The sequence below is a fragment of the Nannospalax galili genome, unplaced genomic scaffold, assembly GCF_000622305.1.
Source record: "Nannospalax galili isolate Female #2095 unplaced genomic scaffold, S.galili_v1.0 scaffold1458, whole genome shotgun sequence".
NCBI lineage: Eukaryota > Metazoa > Chordata > Mammalia > Rodentia > Spalacidae > Nannospalax > Nannospalax galili.
In genome coordinates, this window is record NW_008341827.1 from 178,681 (window position 1) to 205,779 (window position 27,099).

General features: G+C 39.0%; 1 protein-coding gene across 3 annotated transcripts in view; it reads right to left on the bottom strand.

Moving 5' to 3' along the window:
• The window catches only part of Armc8 (armadillo repeat containing 8), a 110,318-nt gene that overhangs the window by 41,892 nt on the left and 41,327 nt on the right, over window positions 1-27,099 (bottom strand). For all 3 annotated transcript variants that reach the window (XM_008837437.3, XM_008837439.3, XM_008837438.3), the window contains 7 exons: window positions 24,858-24,950; window positions 16,211-16,291; window positions 13,483-13,558; window positions 13,295-13,385; window positions 11,113-11,173; window positions 8,118-8,318; window positions 3,954-4,049 (listed from right to left, as the gene is read on the bottom strand). In XM_008837437.3, coding sequence (XP_008835659.1) covers window positions 3,954-4,049; window positions 8,118-8,318; window positions 11,113-11,173; window positions 13,295-13,385; window positions 13,483-13,558; window positions 16,211-16,291; window positions 24,858-24,950 — 699 coding nt within the window. The remainder of the gene's footprint in view (window positions 1-3,953; window positions 4,050-8,117; window positions 8,319-11,112; window positions 11,174-13,294; window positions 13,386-13,482; window positions 13,559-16,210; window positions 16,292-24,857; window positions 24,951-27,099) is intronic.

Consider the following 27,099-nt stretch of genomic DNA (forward strand, 5'->3'; position numbering starts at 1 on the left):
TTAAAATTTCTTTTCTTCACATACTTGTAGAATTGCTAGTGAAGTTATGAAAGTTCTTAATAAAGTCAGGACCACATGAGACTTGATACAGTTACAGAATAATGCAATTCTGCAGTACAGCTCATTTATCCACTACTTTGATTATTTTCTGCATTCATTCACTCATTCATTCATTCTTCAAATGTTTATTGTCAACTGTGCATAGAGCTGTAGATGCTAGAATACAGTAATGAACAATTTAAAGAAACTCCTGCCCTCATGGAGCTTACATTCTAGTTTGTCAAAAAGTATCTCTAGCTAAAATTTAAGTGTTCAAATGCAAAGGGAAATCTTTGTGAAAGGCTCTTATTAGACCTCCCAAGGGGCAATAACTATTTCATTCAGCAGTTCTATTGTATTCATTTTTATCAAAAGCAAAAACAAGACCTTTAGTTTATTAATTTTCTTACAGTATAATTTATTCTTTGCCATTGCTAATTTTCTTCAATTTACACTTTTTAAATTTCTGAAACCTCCAATACTTCCTGGAAGAGATTAAAAGAGAGGTAATAGTTTTTCAGTTTCTAATCTGATAATCAGCAGGTATCAAATATATGGTCTTCGTGTCTTTGTTATAAAAGAACTGGCTTCAATATTGTAGGATTTGAGGGGCAAGGTGGAAAAAAACATACAGTTGTTCGCTACTGCTGGGTTTTCATGCCTTCATCATTTGCTGACAATGCCTGTATTCAAAAGCATGTTGATGTACTTCCCTCCTTTGTCCTGACCCACAAACTAAACTTCTGCTTCCTAATCAGCATTAATATGTGGCATCATTAGAATTGGACTTCTCCTAATAGAGACTAGATCTAATGTTTACTTGGCATTACTTTCAATGGATTCTTCCATTGAGCTGATTTCCTGAATTCTCTGAATGCCCCTGAACTCTCTCTAACGATAATCCACTCAAGAATCAGAATCAATTACTACAGTTAGGTTGAATTCTTCTACGTTTAACACAGCCAGGTGATACATCTAAGGTTGGAGGGTGCCATCTGGTCTCGGCTTCTCTCTCTTCCTGACACAGCCACCTGTAATGCTTTTCACTCCCCCACAGCTCAGCGGCACCACTGTCCTTCATGTTTCTGACAGGATATCACAAGGAGTTAAGAAATTTCTAAGTATGCCACAGAGGGACAAATGATGCAAAATTAGGAATGAGAACACCAACTCTGCTCTGCACAGTATTTGAAAGGAAGAGCCAGTCGTTTTAAAGGGCATTTCTGCATTTTCGATTCTACACTTACTCCACAATTGGAAGGGGGTACCCAGGTTGGTCTCAAAACTCACTCTGCAGCTGAGACTGACCTTGAATTCCTGATTCTCCTGCCTCCAATCTCCCAAATTTTGCTGTTGTTTGTTTTTTAATGGGAACACACAAACACTGTTCTAAAGCAAGGATGACAAATTACTAACCTAGAGGTCATGCTGAGTCTTGGGTTGAATTTTCCTGCCCTAAAGAGCAGGTATGGAGAAATGATAACACAGCAGGCCTTTAGCAATCCTTAAAGCACCGGGACACAGAGACACAGCTCCACGAAGACAGAGGCTGCCCTCCTCCTCCACGGCTGCACACGCTTCTCATCGCCTCTGCTTCTGCTTCTTTTCTTTTGTTCCCCCTCGTCTCCCTAACTGGCCAGAATAGGGCACTGTGATGCATAGTATTTAACGCACTATGTTCCTGTTTCCAATTCAAAAACCAAACCAACTGAGCATTTCACCATTTCTGCTGAAACAAGCAAAAACCCTTTTGTTTTGAGAGGCAGGGAGGTCGCCAATGGTCCTTGACATTTCTTTCCAAGATTATCCACATATTAACTCGGTTAATTGAAATTCCATATTTGCAAGCATAAATGCTACATTAAAAATAATAATAAACATTATACTTTAAGAATCCACACAAAAAGTGAATACAATCAAATCACACATGGCATAAGTATAGGAAGGAAATAAATGTTTCATGGAGAAAGTAGAGTAAAATCTAGCCAAATAATTACTGTAACAAAAAGAAAAAGAGATGAACGCATTCCAAGGAAGAGTTATCAGTTTTCATACACTGAAAAACAAGGATTTTCCATTTCTAAGACCAGCCATTAAGAAGGCTTTCTCACAAAATTATTTTATAATTTTCACTTTACAATTTCTTTCTCCAGTGAGTTCTACCCAGAATTAAATATCTTCCTAAAAATACGCAATTCCATCATATGAGAATATCGCAGTACCTTTACCACACACAAAAAAACTATAGTTAATAATTATAACTTGGTCTTTATTTGTCATCTTTCTACAGAAATGATCAATAGCCTTACCAGGAAACTGTACATGTTGTGATACAATTTTAGTAGACTACTGATTAGACCGTTATGTTGCAAGTATTTCTAGAACATGGTATCACATATTCAGTCATTAATTCCAAAACAATCATTTATTGACAAAAAAACGTACAAAGAAGTACAAATGAACATCCTATCCCATTACGGGACATCTATCTGCTCCCTTTTAGTCTAGGACATGGTCTCTTGGAGTTCTAAGAATAGGTCAAACACTTTTCCTGTGTCCAATGGGCCCTAAGAATCACCCAATAATAAACTAGTATGTATTTAAGTAATATAGTCCATGTCACTATTAATTTTATCTACATGAGTTACCAAAAAAGCTTCTCTTGTGATATATCGCATACCTCAAGTGAACAAACTATCAATGCCAAGATCCATAAATCATGTAAGAAACAGGGAATATTGTATCACTAACATGTTTTCCTTGAAGTAACAGTTTACAAATGAAAGCTTAGGTGTCAAAAACGACTTTTATAGGTAATCTGGTAAAAACACTTCTAGAAGTGAACAACCTCATGAGATGAACTAAGCTGCATGGGAGACACTCAGCTTGCGGCTGCTCACACGTGCGATCTCACTGCTACAGCTACTCCTTTCTTCAAGGATGGTTATTTTTCAATTAATTCCACTTAACAGACTTAGGGCTGTTCTATTAATTCTCTAACAAGCCTGAACCGTGGTAAATGCCAATACTTCACAATTTCCCTCACAGTGCTTCTTAAAATACCAATACAAATGGAGGGATCAGTAAATTGATCATGTCCAGTAAATAATACCCCAACTGCTCCTCTACTGTGGCTACTCATGACAGAACATGTGGCTTGCTGGTTGATGTCTGTAATTGCCTTGTGTAGAATTTATCAGATTATATATGTTTCTGAGTGGTAAGTTTTAGCCTTTTGGTTTGTGGAGGGAGCCAGGTTAGAACTTAACATTATACTATACTTCTTACTCAGAACTATTTTCATAAAGAACATGAGTTCAGTGTTAGACTAACATAGGGGTGTTGTATCAGTGACACATTTTAGAAGAGCTAGAAAATTCAGATGACCACTCACTAAACATAAAACCATCATTCCACAAATATTTTATTCACATTAAACTTGCACAGCAGCAAATAAAATAAAATAAAAAGTTAAAAATCAAAACATAAAACTAAGCCACATTATTAAAGAACAATATACAATAGAGATTTGAACTTCTCAATGGCATTAGAAGGTATAACCATAAATAACATTTACAATTCTAGTGTTAGATCTTTCAAGGTGTCTAAAGCTTCACAGTGCTAGAATTGATTTTTATCAGAACACATGCAGAAGTGTGCAACATAAGAATCCATATTAATGACACAAAAGAGCAGGCCAGTTATCATTCCAGCATGGCCATGCCACTCTATGTTCTAAAAACAAATAGCCCCCCAAATCCAGGTCCCATTCATTCTTCAATTATGCCTTTTGTCACTCTGCTTTATCATATTCAAACAGTCACTGTTAGTGCTCTTCACCACGACTTTCAGGTTGGCGTCACTCCCTGCCTGCTGGCTGTCAGGACTGGGGGACGCCCCTCTCCCAGACTCACCTTCTTCCGGATGTCTTCATCATTTGCTCCTAGAGAAGCATAGAGCTTGAAAGCAGCCTGGCGGAGTTCATGAGCATGTTTTAAGTCATGATCAAGCTACAGGAAGGAGGGGGAAGAGACATTCTAACTCAGTCCGCAAGTTAAATTTTAATAAAAACAACCAAGTCTGAAGAAAAAAAAGTTAGCAACTATTAATATATTAGTGTTGTAGCTAACTGACTTTTCTAGTTACTTTGAGTTCTGCTCAGAGTGAACATCGGTTTTTGATGTTGATGGATGAAAAAAAATTGTGAATATTTGGCCCTTAAAAGTTCAATGTTTCACTGAAATCTACCCGATTACTTTATAGACATACACAGGTGCCAAGGATCCGAGTGCAAATGATTATGACTAGTAATAATCAGATACATACAGATTAGAGATGCATGCGCCAACATCTCAGTGTTATTAGCAAGAACAATGAGTCTTTCTGTAAGAAACAGTATATTTTAAAATGAAATGGAGATCTTTTTTAAAGGTTAAAAACTCACTCAATTTTAAGTCTTATAATTGTATAATTGTATTAATTCAACAGTGAACTTAAAAATTTTATAGCCACTTTTGAAAGAGATGTATCTTTGCTCTGGAAACTGTTATTGAGTATGTTAAAGCTGTAATGAAATGCTTCTTCTAAAAAAAAAGTATTTCGGAGCTTGTATCTAATCCTTTAGAAAACGCTGAACAATATACCAGGGTAGCCAATATACCAGGGTCACTATCTACTAGTTACCTAAGATTCATGTCTGGTTTTTAAATAAAATTATTAAAATTATTGGCATAAGGCAATTATTGCTATCTTTAAACATACATAAATGGCTATGCTAACAATTCTTCTACAGAAGCATTTTTTCAACAAACTATCAAAATCAGAAGCATGTTCTCAGGACACTTAACTATGAATCAGTAACTGTACTCTAAGATATACCAATAATATTTTTATTTCATTTTTAATATTTTTTAATTTTTAAAAATTTTATGTGTATGAGTGTACTGCCTGCATGTAAGTGCACCTGTGTTATGCAATGCCTACAGAGGTCAGAAGAGGGTGTTGGATCCCCTGAAACTGGAGTTATTGATGGTTGTTAGTCACCATGTGGCTGTTGGGAACTGAACCTTGGTCCTTTGCAAGAGTAGTCAGTGCTCTCAGTCCTTGAGCCATCTCTCCAGCCCAACCAATAATACCTTTAAACTAAAAGCCACAACTTACACATCCAAATGAGCACCTTTTCCAAAAGGCATTATCTTAAGAAGGTTAACGCTTACCTTAATATGTAGGTGTTATTCAAAACTTTATGAGAGCCGGGAGTGGTGGCACATGCCTTTAGTCCCAGCACTCAGGAGGCAGAGACAGGTAGATCTCTGTGAGTACAAGGCCAGCCTGGTCTACAGGAAGACCTTGTCTCAAAAGGATCAAAAAACCAAAACCCACCAACAAAACAACATTATGAGACCTTCCTTTGCAGCTTCCTAAAGAGTTAACTAGCATAATTAACTAAAAACCCATAACAGTAGTACAGCTTTATCAACTAAGAGTTTTAAGCTAGTTCGGATTATGGTGTGTGACATCCAGCCAGGTAATACTGTTTAGGACAACCAAAAGCTCAACAAATACAAAGCAAGCAATAAAAAATTTATTTTAGGTAGAAGACAATTCATCAGAGCAGTTCCAAAACTGTTTTGCATTGATGGCTTATGGAAGAGTTTTATTATATAAAATACTCATTTATTTTCAAGTTCTAGAGTATCTACCCTTCAATTCCTACCTACATTCCAGCCATAACTTCTATAACACTGATCTGGATTAATCTATCATGAAAATCACACATTATTAACATGTGAGAATTTCTCTAAACTAGTATCTGTACTTTTTTTGTTTTTTGTCTTTTTGAGACAAGGTCTCCCTGTAGCCCCAGCTAGCCTGGAACTCACTATGTAGACCAGGCTGGCCTTGAGCTCACAGAGATCCACCTGGTTCTGCCTCCTGAGTGCTGGGACTAGGCATGTGCCACCATGCCTGGCAATATCTGTACTTTTAAAAAATTTATCATTTTATTTTCATGTGTATGAGTGTATTGCCTTCATGTGTGTAAGTGCACATGTGTTGTTAAATGACCGTGGAGGACAGAAGAGGTCATTATATCCCCTGAAACTGGAGTTATGGATGATTGTTAGCCACCATGTGGGTGCTAGGAACCAAACCTAGTTCCCCTAGTCAGTGCTCTTAACCACTGAGCCATCTGTCCAGTCCTAATATCTGTACTTTTGTAGTAAGACACTTTTGAATAACCCAACACCAAAATTAAAGGTAACAAATCAAATTATTACTCGTTTGTCATTTGGAGATCATTAAAAAGTATTCCAGCTTTACTGTGATGGAACTGAAGTGGCAAAAATTCTCAAATGCAGGGATAATTTGCTACACACGAGAAGTTATTTTGCTTTTTAAAAATATTTTATTGTTTTTATTTTACATGTATTACTGTTATGCCTGCATGTAGGTAGGTTCACAAACTGTGTCGTGCAATGCCCACAGAGGACAGAAGAGGCCTGAGTATCCCCTGGAACTGGAGTTATGGAAAGTTGTTAGTTGCTGTGTGAGTGCTGGGATTCGAATCCAGGTCTTCTGCAAGAACAGTTAGTGGTTCTTGACCGCTGAGCCATCTCTCCAGCCCCTATTCTTAGAAGTTTTTAAAACACTGTTTCCTCAGGCTCACATCTACAAAAGCATTCTCTTTGCTTTGCTGGAGAGGTAAACTCAGTTGTTAGGAGGCCAATGTTGGGACTTGCTCATGTAGCTTGGTACTGGCGAGATGCTGCATCAGCAGGAAAAAATGTCCAGAGGGAAATGGATAAGGCAATGTGCCCATCACTTCTACTATGGAAAGAACATGACCAAAGAAAGGGTAGACACATAACTTTATTCTTAATCTGTTTTTGTTTCTTTAAGATAGGGTCTTTTATTATGTAGCACAGGTTGACCTCAAATTCACTATCCTCCTGCCTCAGCTTCCAGAGCGCCAGAATTGAAGTATGTGCCATCACACCTGGCTTCCAGCACATAACTTTAAAATAGAAGGCAGTACAAGCTACTAACACAAATATCACTGACAGTCACGTTAAGCCCTTTCTAAGATGGAAAAAAGACATGCCCTCAATAATGTATTTTCAGGGGCTAGATAGATGGCTCAGTGGTTAAGCACACTTGCTGCTCTTGCAGAGGACCTGATTTCAATTCCCAGTACCCATGTAGAGTGGCTCACCACCACTCATAACTCCAGCTCCTGGGAATCTGAATCCTTCTTCTGGCCTTCATGGGCACTTACACACATGCTCATACATATACACACATACACAGAAATAAAAAAATAAAATAATGTATTTTCAATATTAAATGACAAATCAGCCACTGCATGCTGGATGAACAGCTTTAGGACTCAGCCTATGGGAGGTCAAGAGAACAGTCTTTGGGACCACAGTCACATTCATGAACTAGTAGTCTTCACTATACTTAAAAGTTAATACCCTATCTACCATAACCTCCTTAAATAAGCTTAAGCTAACAGAATCTCTTAAGAGAAATGGACATGATAAACAGGCTGAGAGGCAACAAGTCAAAAGGATACTCCCTTTTAAAGAACTTTATTTAAAAATAAACAGGATTTAGTCCTTCCTGGCCCCAAATTAGAGGTTAGAGAGGAAAGGGGGGGGGTGCGTGATGGAGAGAATGAGGCCAGTCAGTCACATGCAACAAAATATCACCCTTGATCTAAAGAATGAGAAAATCACAACAGACGATTCTGTAACCTTGAACAGAATTAGATGTTGATAAAATGTCAATACCCAATTTAGGTACCCAACTATTTTGAAGGTTTAGTTGGGAAAGTCAAGGATACAATTGCCTTTCTTCTGCTTATGTGCTTAGTAGAAAACTGTGTTGATAAAGAACATCAAATAAACTATATTAAAAACTTCACAGACAGTTTCACATTGTTAATAAAGATAAAAGATTCCTTTATTTACAAGGGCTCTGAGATGGAATTATCAATTGTTTCAAAGTTGTAAGCAATAAAATCACAAAACTTTAGAAATCTCTGTGGAACTAGGAGGGAAAAGAGAAGAACATACCCTTTTGATGTCAGTGATGGCGCTCACGGAGCTGGGGTACTTGAAGTAGTCAGCAAGCATTGCAATGAGGTGATCAGTTATGCTAGCGATTCTCTGCAGCTCAACATCTGGCTCAATCAGATAGGCGAGGGTCTCAGCTCCCTCCACTCTCTCCTCTAGTAATCTTTCCTTACTGCACATTCGAACCAAACAAGGCAATGTCTGAAATCAGGGAGATTCATTATTTGCTTTTTGGTAATGGCAAAAGCTTGATGAAGAGCATTTAGTAACTAACTCAATTTACTGGTTAATTGCTAGTGGTCATGTTTGTATGAAGCATTCCTTTATTAGTTTTAGAGAATTAGCTTTGAAACTTTATTAGAGAACCTTATAAAAGACAATTAAGAATCCCTAACATTTATGAATCATATAGACAACTCTGCCCCACCTAGTTATCTACCCTAACAGAGAGCCAGTGGCTTCTGATGTTGTGTTGGGTTGACAGCACTTTTTTTTTTCATCTTTTTGAGACAGGGTCTCCTTGTAGTCCCAGCTGACCTGCACTGTGTGACCAAGCTGGCCTTGAACTCACAAGGATCTAATCCATCTGCTTCTGCCTCCCGAGTGCTGGGATTAAAGGCGTGCGCTACCACATCGGGCATGACAGCACTTATTTTTTGTTTTAGGGCTTAATATCTACAGTTGAAAACACAAAATTTGGCTTTAAAAATTCACTGGGCACGGTGGTCCACATTTTTAACCCCAGCATTTAGGAGGCAGAGGCAGGCAGATCTTTGTGAGTTCCAGTCCAGTCTGGTCTACATAGCTAGTTCTAGAATAGCTAGGGCTGTGTCTCAAAAGAAAAAAAACAAAAATTCTGTAATCTTACCCTTCTCAGATTCCAACACTTCTAAAATGGTTAGTGAACTACACCACTCAGAGCTGTTAAGTTTGCCCAAGAATTCACTGGAATGACTGTGGTAGCCACTATTTCAGTTTTACTGCAGTCTTTCGAACACTTTGGCACTGGTCTTGGTGATTTTCACTACAATGGGCTCTCAAAAAAACTATTGCATTTATACATTATTTCTAAGGCTGATGAATCCAAATGGGGGTATGCAGAAGTAGATATGAACGTGTTACAATTATAGAAAGCCTTTCTTCACTACTGCAGTCAACTATGCTTTGCTGTTTCCTAAGTTCCTATTATATTTTTGCCACAGAAGTTAGTACTTTGTTGCCTATTATTGAGTCTTTAAAATTAGAGTTTATTATTATTTACAAAAAAACCTCCAAACTACAGCATACAGAAATATTCAAAGAATGAAAAAACAATTTAAAATTCAGATTTCCCTGTAAGCTAACAGCATCTCATGGAATCACATGTAGACACTGTCCATATAAGGACAATTTAAAAATGTGTTGTTTCTTGAGATAGGATCCAAAAGACTCACACAAAGTACTACTGATTCCTTATGAGACTAGTTCAGGCTTCTGAGAGAAAGATCCTATTTTTCCCCTTACATTACTATTAGTAATATTTATCAGTACTATAAATTCACAGGTTATCCAGTTTACTGTTCCTAACTGAAGCAACTGAAGATAGCACTATTAAACTTATGTTATTGAAAGAATGAAATAAGGGTTAGAGAAATAAACCGGCACTTCCATGAAAGCCCTTAGCAGTCTATACAGAGTTGTTTACTTAGAAAGTCTTTAAATCTTATAAAATTGATTTTCTTACCAAAGAAGGAAGCAACCGAGTCAGTTATTTGTTTGTTCATAATTAATTTGGGTTTTTTAGTATTTGTTTTGTTTAGACAGGGTCTCACTCTGTAGCCCAGGCTGGCCTCAAACTTTTATTCCTCCTGCCTCAGGGTCCCAAGTGCTGGAATTATAGGAATGGGCCTATTATCTGGCTAAAACTTAAATCTTAATGCTCTTTTACCCTTGGCTTCACCTTTTGAACAATAGTAATATATTTGTTTTGTTCTTTAAAGCAAAGGAAACATCTGATGTATTTAATATCTAGCTATCCTCACAAAAGTTCTGTGAGAAAGTTGAGTAGGAACTACTGCCTCTGTTTTCAAAACCAGGAGTCTGAGGTAGCAAAAAAAATAAGGTATACTAAGAAAGTCAATAGTTGGGGTGCTCAAACCAATATCCAGGTCTTTGGATTGCCAGGAATAGTCTTTTGTCCAGGCATGTCTAAGTTTAGGTTGGAACTACTATACTCCAATGATGATGCTGTTTACATACTCTCTATTATGCCTTTTGATTTCTGGCTGTGAGACTGACTTTATCTGTAGAATTGGCAAATCACCTACCTATAAAGCTATACTGCAAATTTAATAAAAACCAGGCATTTCTACTTCACCTGATTTTTACACACTTTTTATTTTCATTTTATGTGTGTAAGTGTTATGCTTGAACCACTGGGCATGGTGGCACACACCTTTAGTCCCAGCAGCACTCGGGAGGCAGAAGCAGGTGGATCTCTGTGAGTTCAAGGCCAGCCTAGTCTACATAATGAGTTCTAGGTCAGCTGGGGCTACAGGGAGACCCTGTCTCAAAAAGACCAAAAAAAAGGTGTGCTTGCATGTATACCCATGCCATGCAATGCCTGCAGAGGAGAGAAGAGGGCATCAGATCCCCAGGAACTGAAGTTACAGACAGTAGTTAGCCATCATGTGGGTGCTGGGAATCAAACCCATGTCCTCTACAAGAGCAGTCAGGGCTCTTAACTGCTGAGCCATCTCTCCAGCCCTGTATCCCCTTATAAAATGAAAAAAATGCAACAACAAAAGTATTCCATGTGATATTCAAATGTATATAAATCTAGTTTTTTAAAACTATGTGGGATGCCACTGAAAAGCACAGTATTTTAATGTCATTTTTATGTCATGTACACAAACCCTAATGATTAATATGGAAAAAGAAACAATAGCAATATTCATATTCAACATTTATGTTCAAGTGAATAATTTTCATGTTTTTAGAGAACTAACTAGCTTACCTTTAATATAATACAGTTATCATCTGTCCGAATTGCTCCAGCCCTGCACATGTAAGTCAAACTGGAATAAAATGACAGAAGTTTTTGCTTGAGGTTTAAAGTGTTTAAAGAAAAATTATTTGCCTTTAAGAGTTTTTGGGAAAACAAAATCAAACCAGGTACTACCATTTAAGGGAGAATATTTTGACCTATCTTCATCTGAAATTAAGTTAGTTCAGAAATCAAAGAAAACTAACACATATAAACAGTATGGTAAATATTTTTTAAAATACCTACAAATAAATGTCCTAATGAGTGTACACAATTTTGAAGCTATGTGGTATGCACACGTAGGTTCTTTGTGGTTTTTCTCTATACTTTTTTTGCTTGAAATGTTCCCCAACAAAAAGGAAAGAAATGTCAAAAATAAAGGGATAAAATATCCTTGCTTAAGGGATGTTAGGGATAGTCCAACTCCAACAGCAATAAAAAATATTACAGAAAGGGCCATCAAGTTTTAATACAGCCTTCCACCAGAAATTAATGATTTGCTGGTTACCAACAGTGGCTCTGGGAATTGAGTAAATGATTCAATTCTACTGAAAAACAATTTACCTTCATCATTATATCTAGCTTTGAATGAAAAAGTAGTAAAAGAGAAAATTAAAAACAACAACAGTGATAAAGCTCAGCAAGTTAAGGGGCACGCTGTCAAGCCTGACAATCTGAATTCAATCCCTGGGACCCTCCTGGAAGGACAGGACCAACTCCTTCAAGCTGTTTTCCCCATGCACGCATGCACACACACTCAAAATAAATAAAATGCAATTTTAAATTTTGAAAGAAAATGAGTTTTATCTCCTAAGTAGGCTCTGAATATTAAGTACTTCAGAAACTTAATGAATTTCTTTTTTGAACTGGATTCCTTTAGTAAACTGGGGGTGGGAGTGAAACCTGTAACACCTATGCTTAGCTTTTACAAAACACTATGAACAAACCAGCAAATTCTTTTACTTCAATCCTAGAGGCTAAAGTCTGTGTAGTACTGTATCATTGTAAGGCTTACTGCATTTTGTGTTTTTAAAACTATTTTTGAGACATTAACTTACTAAGAAAGAGGCAAATGCCCAGCGTGAATTTAAGACAAAAAGGAAGCAAAGAAAACTATAACACGATTCATGCATGACTAAATCACTGAAAATTCTAAGTTTTCTACTGAAGAATAACAGATTCCTAAAAACTAAAATTAAACAATTTGCTTAGTGTAAAACTCAACAGGGCACATGTTCAACATAGCAATGTACTGATCATTCAATAGCAACATTCCCTATGTCTCTGTATCTTCCTGGCTTAATGTTCAGCATGTGTGGTGGTTTGAATGAAATGTCCCCAATAGGCTCCAAGTGTTTGGACATTTTGTCCCCAGATGATGGTACTGTTTTGGGAGGTTTTAGACAGTGTGGCTATCCTGCAGGAAGCACATCACTGGGGGTGGGCTTAGAGAGCTCTTAAGCCTTGCCAGATCTCCAGTCACTCTTTTGCTTCCTGTGCCTGTGTGATGATGTGAGAGCTTCACTTCTGCTGCTCCTGCTCCAGCCACCTCCAGACACCATGCCTCCCTGCCATGACGGACTGTAATTCCCCTGGAATCGTACGCTCAAATAAACTCTTCCTTCTATAAATTGCTTGGGTTGGTGTTTCTATCATAGCAACAGGAAAGTGACTAATACAGCACGTATTCCTCATATCTAATCTACCTCTTTATTACTTTGACTTAAATACAAGGAGAGTTAAGCTGGGGATTTAACAATTCTATTATATCTTTAGATGATGGTTCCTGTTCTACATACCACCTGGAATAAACGTGAGTATAAAAAACATACCCATTTCAGAAAACAAAAGACAATCCAAAGACTTTCAAGTTTTAAAATCCCAACATTGCTGGGCATGGTGGCGCATGCCTTTACGCCCAAGTCCCTAACTCCCTGGAAGCAGAGGCAGGCAGATCTCAGGGAGCTCAAGGTCAGCCTGATCACATAGTTGAGTTCTAGAAGGGCTGGGACTAGGGAGACCCTGTCAAAACAAAACAAAACAAAAACTCCTAGCACCCTAGCATTCTGGGCCTAGAGTGGGTAGTCTTGTTACCACACTCAGACTCTTGACAGTAACAAAGCAGAACCACTCCTCCTGCTTTGATTCTTACCATTTGGCTGATGTGAGCTGCATCTCAATAGGCTTATCCCTCTGTAACATCTTCACAAATATCTGTGGTAACAATTCTCCATCAACCAAAACTAGAAATAAAACAAAACACAGAGAGTAAGAAAGTTCTTTAAATATGTGAAACTCATAAATTATATTATGTAGGTACCACCGAAAGTTCCAGCCTACCATTTACCAGGGTCATCGATACCTGGGGGTTTTCAAAAGCTAAAACTGAGAAGCATTTCAGTGCTTGCATTCGAACCTGCAAAAATAAATAAAGAAAATTAAATTAATTCTCGAAATATGATTTTAATGTCTCAGAATTTCCTCTTCTGAAAAAAGTTATTTAATTCTACTTAAACCGAGTATAGGAGGTTTAACTCACACACAGCACTTGCTTAAGGCCCTTGGTTCATGCATTAGTACTATGGGGAAAAACAAAGCTAGATCTCAAGGGAATAAATGACAATACCATCTACATATCTGAAGACTACAGCAGAAGTCAATCTTGACTAGAAAAGAAACTACGGAAGCAGCAGCTCAAATTAACAGAAAAATACCTAATCAAATCTCAAAGAACATTACATAAACCACAGTTTTTATAGGATAAAGAGAGCTTTTAACAATTATTAAGCATCTTTCAAATGAGATTTTCCTTATAGAGGATTGAAGCAATTTTTTTTGTTACTGTTATTTTTGTCTTTTTGAGACAGGGTCTTCCTGTAGCCCCAGCTGGCCTAGATCTCACAGAGATCTCCCTGCCTCAGTCTCACAAGCGCTGGGATTAAAGGCATGTGCCATAACGCCCAACTTGAAGGAGAGCTTTAAAAAAAAAAAAAAAAAAATCTTATAAAAATGCACAAAATGGAGTTTAGGGCTTAAAACAAAAAGAGAAGAAACATTACAAAAAATACTGGAGAAGGATTGAGCTAATTCAATTTTCAAAACACCTATGAACAGAGCTACCATTCCTCCAAACTAGGTCACTAGGTAAGAATGAGGGCCCAAGATTTGACCATATTCAATGCTCCACAGTTTGCAGGGGTCCACACACCACAGCATTCACCAGATGATGTCATTCATCCTTACCACTGAGACTGAGTCTACACGGCCACCTTAGGAGGTTGGCAGCCCACAAGGACAAATACTGAAGAACCCTGCCCCTTACATGGGACTGCTTACAGCACTACAAGGTGTCAGTGACACTCTGACAACTTTCTCCGCCACATATTATGTTTTAAAATTTGTTGTGGTCAATAAATCCAGTGTAGGAAAAAAAGGGAAATGGAAGAATGGGAGGAATTAGTGAATATACTACAGAAGGCTGGGCAGTAATAAGATAACTGCCTGGAGTGTCTACAGCTGTTTCTTTTTAAATTTTTTAAACTGTTTTGTTTTTATTTTATATGTATGAGTGTATTGCCTGCATGTATGTAAATGCACCTGTGTCATCCAGTACCCAAAGAGGCCAGAAGAGGGTGACATATCTCCTGGAACTGTATCTACGGACAGTTGCTAGCCACCATGTGGGTGATGGGAACTGAACCTGGGTCCTCTGGAAGAATAGCAACTGCTCTTAATCACTGAGCCATCTCTCTAGCCCATTTCTTCTTTTTTAAAATAATATTTTAATTTATTCTTTGAAAATTTCTTACATGTATACAAAATATTTTTATCTCACCCACCTCCCACTACCTCCTATTGGCAGCTGGAAACTGTTAAAGGAGAGAGAGTCACTTTTGCCTATGCTCCAATGCACACCCATTTGTACTCAGCCAGCACTAACTGGTCTCAGGGGTTAATAATAATAATAATAATAATAATAATGGCATAAGGTTGGGAGGGAGACAGGTTGATATGTCCCAAGGTGGGGAAGAATTGGAAGGAGGTACAACTATTTCTTGATGTGCAAGTGCTGATGGTCACTGCATGGCATGAGGTAAGGAAATGGCTTCAGTATATAGTTCCTTCCCCTGCCTCTGGCTAGTTTTGAGCTGATTCTGTATGCATTCCTATCCTGTAAGTGGTTCACCATGACTAGTAACCACACTGCAAGTAGAGAGAGGACAAAACCTGCAGCTTCTCTGTTCTGACATACCCAGTCTTTTTTCTTTTCTTTTTAAAAATTTATTACTATTTTATGAGTCTGAGTGTATTGCCTGCATGTAAGTGCATCCATGTCATGCAATGCCATGGAGGTCAGAAGAGGGTGTCGGATCCCCTGGATGTGGAGTTTCGGGCAGTTTTAACAGTCATGTGGGTGCTAGGAACCAAACCCAGGTCCTCTACAAGAGAAGCCACTTGTGTGGTTTAACCACTGAGTCTAACACACACAATCTTCTACCACTTTCTAAAGCTTGCTAAGTTAAACAACTATTAATGACCAAAGTTTTAACTCAAATCTGACAATGGATTAACTGATAATGGATCATAAAATTGTTTACCTATACATAAAAGATAATAAAAAGGATATTTTTAAAAAACAAAACAGAACACATTCTAAATGTTGATATGTATGTAAATATGTGGGCATATGTTGTAAGAAGTTAAATAAAATTCTAAATATAAAATCCAAAGTTTTCCCTGATCCAGCTATTGCACCATATACTTAAGGCATCACCTCAAGCACTAGGTTCAGCATTCAAACTAACCAAATAGACCTGAAATACTAACAGATGAAAAGTCACTACTCATGGCATAAAAATGTCCTGGAAACAAAAGGAGAGGAAGTCTAATATTTTTTTCAACGCAAGAACATTCTGTATGTATAACATTCTGTATAATGGGCATGACACTCTGCTGATGAAAGCTTACTCCTGATCACGATACCTATAGAAGAAGCAAGAAACATGTGGGCCTCTTCCTATAAACTAAAATGAAGATAAAAATCTGGACATAACTTTTTACATCTTACTTTGTAAGAAGGCGAGGTTAATAGGTGAGCAATGTTCTGAACTGCACCATGGTTAAATAAAATTGTTTGATGATCTGGTCCCTGTAAGAAAAGAGAAGGCAGTAACACATTAACAAAAGTAACAATTCTGACAGAACCACAATTACTTAAAAGCAGAAAACTACACATAATATAGCAGGGAGATCTCAGTTACCCTTTGTTTCCACAAATTAAACCCCCAAACACTGGCAAAGTCCTGCAAAGGCTACTGTAACGTACCCCATGCTGGGTCTAGAGCTGCTGCTTCTTTACCTCCCAAAATAAAGGAGAATGAGAAGCTATCATGTACAGGTGGATGCAAGAGGGTAACGGGGAGTGAGAATGTCCAAAATTTAGTATATATACATATGAAATTGTCCAAGAAAGTGCTTTTTTTGTTTGAGACCGGATCTCCCTAAAGCCCCAGGTGGCCTGGAACTCACTATGTAGAACCAGGCTGGCCTTGAAGTTTCAGAGATCTGCCTGCCTCCACCTCCTAAATGCTAGTAAAGGCATGCACCACCATGCCCTGCTTAAAAATTTTTTCAAAACCTCATTTCCAAGGCTGGAGAGATGGCTCAGAGGTTAAAAGCACTTACTGCTCTTGCAGAGGACCCAGGTTTGGTTCCCAGCACCCACATAGAGGTATCCAACACCCTCTTCTGACTTCTGCCGGCACTGCATGAAATGGTGCACTTACATAGATGCAAGCAATACACTCATACACATAAAAAGTGCTATTTTTTTAAAAAAACCTCAATTCTTAACCCAGTGTGGTGGTCCTTTAGTCCCAGCACTCAGAATGCAGGCAGATCTCTGTAAGTTCAAGGCCAGTCTAATCTACATAGTAAGTTCTAGGACAGCTGGGACTACAGGGAGACCTTGTCTCAAAAAAAGACCAAACAAAACAAAACAAACAAACAAAAACAAACCGATAACCTCAATTCCTCTTACTTTCTTATTTTAGTCACTATAGAGTATACAACAGTTTACTTACGCAAACCCCTGCTGTGTATTTTATGTGGTTCTTTGTGCCTCACTAGTTTTCTGCTGCATTGCTACTAAAGCCACATGTCTGTGGAGAGCTTAGGTTGCAAAGGGTGAAGGCCGCTCTTGGGGCACAGGCCCTAGAGCATGTCCTTTCCTGCCACCTCGTTTTCACACCTGCAGTATAGTTAGTCCAACCATTACTGAGAGCTTGCTACATGACAGGCACTACTCTAAATGCTTTCACTGCACTGTCTTGTCTTAAATAGCTTGTTCTTTTAAGCAGAAGATGGGGAGCACAGGAGAGGCGAGTAAAAGGGTGTCTCCTAAGAATCTGCTGCAATCTCAGAAAACTAAAAAAAAAGCTTCTGTGCAACAAAGGAAAGTGAAGCAAGTGATCAGGCATCCACAGAGTGAGAAGAAATCTTTAATTCATTCGACACAAGATGGGGGTCCAGAATATACAAGGAACTAAATAAATTAAACATTAAGAAAATTAACACCCCAATTAAAAACTGGGCTATGGAACTGAACAGAAAATTCTGAAAAGAGAAAATACAAATGGCTCGGAAACATTTCTTTTTCTTTTTTTTTTTTTGGTCTTTTTGAGACAGGGTCGCCTTGCAGCCCCAGCTATCTTGGAACTCTCTATGTACACCAGGCAGGCCTTGAACTCGCAGAGACTGGCCTGCCTCTGCCTCCCAAGTGCTGGGACAGCAGGTGTGTGCCACCACACCCGGCTGGGAAACATTTTTTTAAGTGCTCAAAATCTGTAGCCATCAGGAAATGTACTTTAAGATTCCATCTCATCACAGTCAAAAGGGCCATCATCAGTAATACAAATGACAATGACTGCTGCCCTGGACATGGTGAAAGAGACAGAAGACCTCTTATACACTGTTGGTGGGCATGTAAACCAGGGTAATTACTTTGGAAATCAGTCTGAAGGTTCCTCAAAAAACTAAAAATTGGCCAGGCACAGTGGTGCACACCTTTAATCCCAGCACTTGGGAGGCAGAGGCAGGTAGATCTCTGTTGAGTTTAAGGCCAGCCTGGTCTACATAGTGAACCCAGGACAGCTGGGGCTACAGGGAAACCCTGTCTCAAAAAGACAAAAAAACAAAACAAAACAAAAAACTAGAAATTGAACTGCCACCTGACTCAGCTATTCCATCTAGCATAAACCCAAAGGACTACAGAGAAGCTGGCACATGGGGAAAGGAGTCAGCCTACAAATCCATCAACAGATGAATGGGCAACACAAAGTGGAGTATTACTCAGCAGTGAAGAAAAATGAGATCATGAAATTTGCAAGTAAATGGATGGAACTAGAAAAACATTACATTGAATGAAGCAACTCAGGCCCAGAAAGATAAATGCTGCATGTTCTCTATCATATCAAATCTTTTGTGTATTTAACATGGAGCACGAGTTTCAAGGAAACTTGAGGCGTGGTGCCGCACACCTTTAACCCTAGCACTTGGGAGGCAGAGATAGGAGAAAGTTTTAGAGAGAGAGATTACCCTGGTCTACATAGTGAGTTACAGTCCAACTGAGGCTACAGGGAGACTGTTTCAAAAAACCAAACCAAAACAACAACAACAAAAAAGTAGGGAAATGGAATGCTGGGGACGGACTTAAGCAATAGGTCACAAGAGTATGGAAAATCAGGAGAAGGGGAAGAATTAACCAAAGAAAAGGTATATGAAAAGCCATACAGAAGCCCATCATCCCAGAACCCAAATTAAAAGTGGATTAGAGGGATAACAGAATACATGGCTATGAAGGAAGGGAGAATACTGGGAGTTTAAGGAGTAAGTGTGGATGGGGGTGAAGAATAAGGGAAAGGGGGGGTGAGAGGTTAGCCAACCAAAACCAATGATGGATGTAAAAGCATTACGGAAACCCACTAGTTAGTAAGTTAATTTTGAAATGTAACTTGAAAGGGGGGTTGGGGAATTACTCTTGGTGACTGAACAATGTTGTGCCCAGAACACAGACTATTAAAATCATCACAGTGCCAAGGCATGAAGTACCTCCCTACAATGTATTTGTCAGAGAGGCCCCAGCTGTCTCCAAAACAATACATCCACTGTCCTTAGTTACCCAATAAAACTACATAGTAAGATACCACTGCTAAAGATATCACACACTGCGGGGCATGGTGGTGCACGTCTTTAATCCCAGCACTTGGGAGGCAGAGGCAGGTGGATCCTCTGTGAGGCTGGCCTGGTCTACAGAGTGAGTTCCAGGCAGCTGGAGCTACAGGGAAACCCTGTCTCAGAAAAAGCCTTTTAGAGTGCATTTTCTCCTTAATAGACAATTCACTTTGGCACTTTGGCTTCAGGACACAAAGCAATCAATCTCCAACTGACCAGGATCCTGCTGTCTGGCTTATACAGTGCCAGAAGGTGCTATGCAGGGTGCAGGTGGGAAGTCTTCCCTGGCTCTGGACCCTACATGTACCAACTTGCCAGGCAAGATCGAGACACTGCTGCAATAGTGGTATGACTGTTACAGAGTAACTGCTTTCTGATTCGATTTGAGGCCTCCTTCACAGGAGGGAATTTCGTACCTGGTATTACAATACTGATTAAAAGCCCATGGCTGAGAGCTGGGTGTGGTAGCACACACCTTTAATACCAGCACTTGGGAGGCAGAGGCAGGTGGATCTTTGTGAATTCAAGGCCAGCCTGGTCTACATAGTGAGTTCCAGGACAGCTGGGGCTACAGGGAGACCCTGTCTCAAAAAGACCAAGGAAAAAAAAAAAAGAAGCCCATGGCTGGAGAGGTCACGGACTCTAGGGAAGAACCTGCTGTTATTTTGTTAACCGGTCATGTTGTCAAATTGCTCTCTAAATATTTATGTTTATACTCATAGATCTGGGCTGCTCTCAACTTTGGTCAGAGAAGCTTGTTTTTGCCGTGAGCAGCAGTCAGTGGAAAGATGCATAATTGGTCAAAGTGCTGAGAAGTGGGATATCTCTTTTAACTCCCATCACCACTACTGTCAAGTCTCAGGGAATAGTGTAGAAGAGAAAGCAGAAAGAATGTGAGCTGAGGATGGGGAGGAGGCTGTGAAATGCTGACTTCTGGACATGGCATGGCTGTTTCACTCATGAGCTCACTGCAGCTGTGGTTATCTGCACAAGACCTGAATCAGATAAAGCCAGCAAAATTCTAGTATAGATGAAAAGGTGCTCTCCAGGCCCCACCATTACTGAGGAACAACTGGCAAGTTCTAACTGTTGGGGGAAGGAGAATCATTCTTTTTGAGGGTACAGCCTCTAATAGGTTCTTCATGCTCTAGTGAATGGCTCATATCCATGCACATATTGGCAGCACTAATCAGACTTAGTGCATTATAAAAAAATTTTTTAAAAAAATTGGTATGTAGCAGCAATCAGTTGCCAACATTCCTTCAGCTAAGACTGATATTTGCTGTTCATTTTCCCAGTTCTATGCTGGGTTTTTGTCTGCCTGAGTTTGCATGGGACTTGTGTATGCTGACACCACTGCCATAGAATCATATGAGCAGGGTCCCAGGAGCTTGTAGGACTCTGTTTCTATATGGTCCTGTGCCTCCTCCCTGGCTCTTACAATCTTCCGGCCCCCTTTTCCATGATGGTCCCTGAGCCTTGTGTGGGTGAAGTTTAATAAAGGGGTCCTGCCCAATGACCATCATTCAGCAGACTCTTGATCTCTACACTTTGACCATTTGTGACCTTTTGTGTTCCTGGCTCTCTGCTGCATGAGGAAGTTTCATTCTTGAGAACTGAGTAATTCCTTAGTGTTCTCTTCTAATCTTCCTACAACAAGAGACTCTAGACAGGATGACTAGACTCAGTGGACGGACTTGCACTGGGGGACGACTGGGGACACTGACAACCCACTGGGCCTTAACAGGGATGACAAAGTATATGGGCTGGGGAGGAGGGTATGGGACAGTGCCACTGGGGACAGGAGTATAAAGATGATTAAGACTGTTTGAGATGTTCTGTATGAAATACACAAAAAATTCAATAAAAAAATATATATTAAAAAAATATATAGGAAAACTTCGACCAGATTGCATCTACGCTGCAATTTAGCCCTCCCTCCCCAAATGAAAAATCTTAAGCTTCCTCCTAGTTTAACTGGGATGCTAAAGTAGTGTCAAAAATAAAAAGATTGTTTTTTAAAGTAAAAAACTATCAATTTATAAAAAAAAAATTGATATGAAATCTGGGAGGGGGACTTGATGGGAGAAAATATTGGGGGAGTTAAAGGGGGGAAACAGCAGGAGGCTATAATCACATTTCTTTGTATATATGGATAAAATTCCAAAAAATAAAGAAAAATTAAAAATCTGTCCCATTTTATCTTACCTATGAGCTAGAAGGAATTGTGACGGTAAGCCAAAACTAACCTCAGCTTATATACCAGTATTATATAAAAAGTTTTCTTGTTGTTCTTGTCATAAATTTTGACATCTCAATTTGAATGCGTGGCAGAGCTTCTCAGAATGACTGAGTAGGCAGGGTGCTGCCTTGGACACTTGTACCCCATGCTCCTCCCACTCTGCATCCAAGCTCTTTTTGTGTTTTGAGGTGGACTAATTATTTTTATATTCTTTAAGACATTTCATATATTTAAAAAGCTGGGCATTGTGGTGTACACCTGTAACCCCAGCAGTTTGCAGGTTCAAGCAGGAGGATCACTATTCAAAACCAGTCTAAGCTAGACAGCAAGATGATCTTAAAAACAGAACAGAACAAGGCAAACTGCATAGGAGCAAATACATGTGTATGTTTCTCCCCATTCTCACAGAAGTGGTAGAACACTAAGTACTCGACACTTTTAAATTATCTTTACAGTCTACCTTAGCGATCATATCAGTACCTAAAAGCTTTCACATTTGTTCGAGCCCTACTCTATTATATGCATGCCTCATATTTATTTTTTTAACTTTATTAACTTAGACATTTAGATTTTCAGACTCTTACTATTATAAACGTCACTTCAATATATATCTATGGGCATGCATTTTTTTTTCTAAGATCAAAACCATTTCTGAATAGCCTTATTAATAAAAGCTACATTTACAAAGGACAGTGAAAAGATCACACATACTATAATTCTCTCTGTACATAACTGCTTCTTGCTTGTAAGACACATTTTTTTTTTTGGTCTTCTGGAGACAGGGTCTCCCTGTAGGCCCAGCTGTCCTGGAACTCACTATGTAGACCAGGCTGGCCTTGAACTCTCTGAGATCCGCCTGCCTCTGCCTCCCAAGTGCTGGGATTAAAGGTATGAGGCACCACGCCCGGCTACATTTTTAATCTCATAAAGATGACAATACATGTTCTATCAAACAAGGTCTTCCTTTTCTCAAGACTGCACACAGGATTATGTGAAAACAATGGCAAAGAAACAATCAGTGGTTAAGTTAAGTAGAGGAGAGGAGCTAGCCTTTGATTTTCCTCAAGACTCTTTCAACTCTCTGCACAGCAACCTGCAATAGCCTAGTAGTAATTACATAAACGCTTCTGGTCTTACACACCAAAAAATCTACAAAAATCTCAGAAATCTGAGTAACTGCTTAAGTAGTAGAAATTATTTTAAAGTTACAATTCCAATAAATATGATTACTAGTTCTTTTTTGTTCCTTGATAACTCAGGGAGAAAATTTCCGAGATATAGTTATGGCTAGTTTATAATACAATGCTTAGTGATCTTCTATGTTGCTCCTCATAGCACATAAATTGATTTGATGTTGATACCAGTCTATGCAAATTAGTAACTTAGTCTTATTCCTCTTAAATTTAGCTAACTGAGCCCCTATGAAGGAGTCTTAAAATTCTATTATAAAATTTTAATTAATTTGGGGGCTGGGCATGGTGGCACATGCCTTTAATCCCAGCATTCGGGAGGCAGAGGCAGGCAGATCTCTGTGGGTTCAAGGCCAGACTGATCTAGCCAATTCCAGGCCAGCTGGGACTACAGGGAAACCCTGTCTCAAAAAGACCAAAAAATACATAAATAAAATAAAAAATAATTTTAATTAATTTGGGACTCTATGCAAAAAAGGAACATGAAAGCAAAAGGTTTTCATAATTAATGACAATACAGACGATTATGATCAGTTCTTTTCAGGGATGCATGCTACTGCGTAAAGTTAGTATTATATGTTAAGACACTGCTATTGTCACTGGGTTCCTAAGTGCTGTGATACTTCCTGGGGTTTAGTTATAGCTCAGAATACTTAAATTTGGCCATTTAATTACAATCCCAAACTCGATTAGGCAAAAAGAAAGCTTAGTATAGGTGACTTTCTGTACATTTTTAGTTTATAGTGGCACGGTGGCTGACATAAATCTCTCTTTTCTAAAATAGAGATCGAACAGTGCTCCTTTATCTGTGATTTCAGCTAAGATAGCACTGAGAAGCCTCAAGTGAGCAGTCCTACAGGTACTGAGAAACTTCTGATGTATAACCCCACAAGCAACTTGGGTAACTTCAGAACAGGATTATTCAAACATTTCAAATTTAACAGTACAATCTGACCTACTTATCTCTCCAGGTCCAATCTTAGTGCCCTTCTAGGCTTGGTGTAGTCATAATTAGAAGAAGCTATGCTTTCTTCAACATTTGAAATAGATGCTGAAAGATTATTAATGAGGCACAGAGTACTGAAATATCATCCTCTACTTACCTGCCAGGGCTAGCTCGAAGGCATCATTTTGTTATAGAAATATCTAGATTTTGCTGGTTTGAACTCAGTTTTAACAAATCAATTTGAAGAAGGTTTCATTTTCTTAGAGTACTTCTTTGCCCACTATAAAAGATGAAAGCATTGTTTCCTACCCCTGGTTCTGAGTTGGCCTATATACTGTCAAAGCAATCAAGGACAGAAACCTCAAAGATTTTTTATTCCAAATGCACTGAACAGAACTGAATAGGCTGTGATAATCATCCAGAGGCAGGAGGGTTTTAAAATAGATTATAATGTAGATATCTTTCTTGAAGCAAAATGATCTTTAATTTCATTTATTTGGGAAGAAGTTCTAAGCAGCACAGACCTGTGATCTTCCTATGGAGGGGTGTGTTTACTATTTCCTTCCTGTGGTTCCCAAAGCCCCTTTCCTGGCTTCTGTATTACACATGATAGGAAAGTGGATGGTGCTGCACTGAATGAATCATCAGGAGAAAACCATGTTCTCTACTCAATGTTTGAAGCTTGGAGCCTCTCAAAAACATAAGTTGGACACTGAACCCAGGGAGGCCTCTGGAGGCAGTGCACCTGGAGGTGTTGCAACTGTCCTGCTCCCACGCTTATCCTGTGTGGTCTTCACCTTGCAAAATAATGCTGGCAATTTGGTTATGCTAAAGAGAAACCAAAAAGTGCTATGTTTAAGGGAAAAGTTTAAGGCTCTCAACAGGGATACAAGTACATTATATGCTCAAGTTGCTAAAATCTATATAGAGAAAAGTAATGCTCAGAGATGTCAAATAGCACACACATCCCTACGTAATCACACATCAGAACTAGAAAGCAAAACATTGTGTCTGGCTTCAACATATCCGCTCTTCATTGTGAGACAAGACACAAACAAAGCATGTAGGGCATTACGTAATCGAGAACACTGATTCTAGTTCTTACTTTGCAACAGTGTGAGAAGATCTGGCAGATGTACTCCTGGGTGTACCGGGACCGGCTAAGCAGTGCCATGAGGTGTGGTATCACTGTGGCATCCTGGAGTGGACAGGAAGAACAGGCAGCAACAGGGACTTAGGCACTCGGCATACATTTAACACAGCATTTCCACAACCAATTATACAGTAAAGCTTCTTATCGTAACAGTATTGATCAAGTCTCCTTAAGGAATGGAGCAAAATGAAAGCATCACAGCCACTGGAACTGTCTAGGCCAAGGACAGAGGAAGGTGCTTTAAGAACCACCCTTGAAAACAAAACAAGAGAAGGAACTTATTTCTCTCCCACAAGTAGCCAATGCTCTCATTATAAAACAGTATCACTGCAAGAGACTATAAATAAATCAATTCTGAAACCAAAATGTCAGGTAACTAAATAAGAAATACAATACTAAATAGCTTACATGGAAGAACTATTGTACACAAATAAAATTTGACAATTTTGATCTTGAGATATTATGGGAAACATCAGTAACTACTGTAACCTCTTATAGTGACTACAGTTAGCTATGTTCAATGATATAAAACAAGACATTTCTCATGGTCAGTAACTCTCACAGGAAGCCTACTCTCAGGCTGAGAAGATGGCTCAGTGGATAAAGTGTTTGCTGTGCAAGTTGCTGTGCAAGCATGAGGACTAAAGTTTGGCTACCCAGCACCCACATAAAAGACAGGCAGAGGGGCATGGAAACCCCCCAGTAATCCCAGCCTCAAGAAGCAAAGCTAGCTTGCTAGGCTAGCTGAATCCATGGGCTCTGGGTTCCAGTGAGAAACATCAATATAGAGAGAGCAACTGAGGAAGCATTCATTGTGAACTTCTGACCTCACATGTACACAAATTCCAACACATATGCACCCATATGCATGCAAGCATGCACACATATGTGTATGTACACTGTACATACATATACATAAAAGCCATTTTTAAAGCCCATTATCTTACTTATTGCTGACATATCCATGGTGGCATATGAAAAGAGAACCCTGCTACAAGGCTCTCCAAGAACCTCCTTTATATAATGCAAAAAGAATTACAAATTAAAAGGGACTTTTGGCCTGAGCCACACAGATGGAAAAGGAAATTTAGCTCAAGTCTCCTAGTCAAACTGCCCAGTTCTAGAGCTACACTAAAGTACCAATGTGCACACAAATTTCCAGAGGACTTTCCTAATGTACAGGTTCTGACTCTAAGTCTGGGGACAGATCTAAGAGTCCACATCCCAACTAAATTCTAAAAGAGGCTGATCTGCTGGTCCACAGACCACAAAAGACGACAAGGAAGAATAGAATGCCCAAGTTCTAGAAAAGCTAAACACAGAAACAGAAGGCTGGAGTTCCTAAAAGCAGAACCTCTCACCCTTGCATGTTAGTATAACCCTCTGCATTGTCCTAAATAGTTAAAAACAACACAAACAACTTAAAACCTGAAATACCAGGGAAAGGAGGAGATGAGAGTAACAAGCACGAAGAAGAGGAAAGAGCAGAGGTCGGCCGACAGACAGCTGACGGAACAAACAAATCAGGCGGCAGAGTCAAAGCTCTACTGAGCACCTGAGCCAATTTCTTCCACTTTCTTCTGCTAATTCACCAATTTCTTTCAATAGCCCTCATCTTATTTCTTCATATGTGCTCCCTTTCTGTCAAATGAGTTTAGACATCTGTATAGACTAAAGAAATCAAAGAGCTATTACAAAATTACCCATAGTTAAAAACAGGATTTCAAACTAGAATTCCTGCCCTGTTCTCACTTAGGGTTAGGGTTACTTGTAGGGTTAGACTACCATGTCTTTATTTGTGCCTGAGTTGTTTCTTACACGTGGCAGCTGTACAATCCAATTCAGTTAGACACACTGAAACATAGTCCTCTGTTGTCTCCCACAACACCCCATTCCACTGCTGCCCCACCAGCCAACATTTTTGAATTCACTTCTATCTCAAAGGTATAAAATCTAAGGTATAAAAATCCAAATGTTCCATAATCTAGAAAAATATAGTCCCTTCTTTTATATATAATAAACAAACAAACAAACAAAAAAAGCCCCTTGCCGGGCGTGGGCGTGGTGGAGCGTGCCTTTAATCCCAGCACTCGCAGAGGCAGGTAGATCCCTGTGAGTTCAAGGCCAGCCTGGTCTACATAGTGAGTTCCAGGACAGCTGGGGCTACAGGGAGACCCTGTCTCAAAGAGACCAA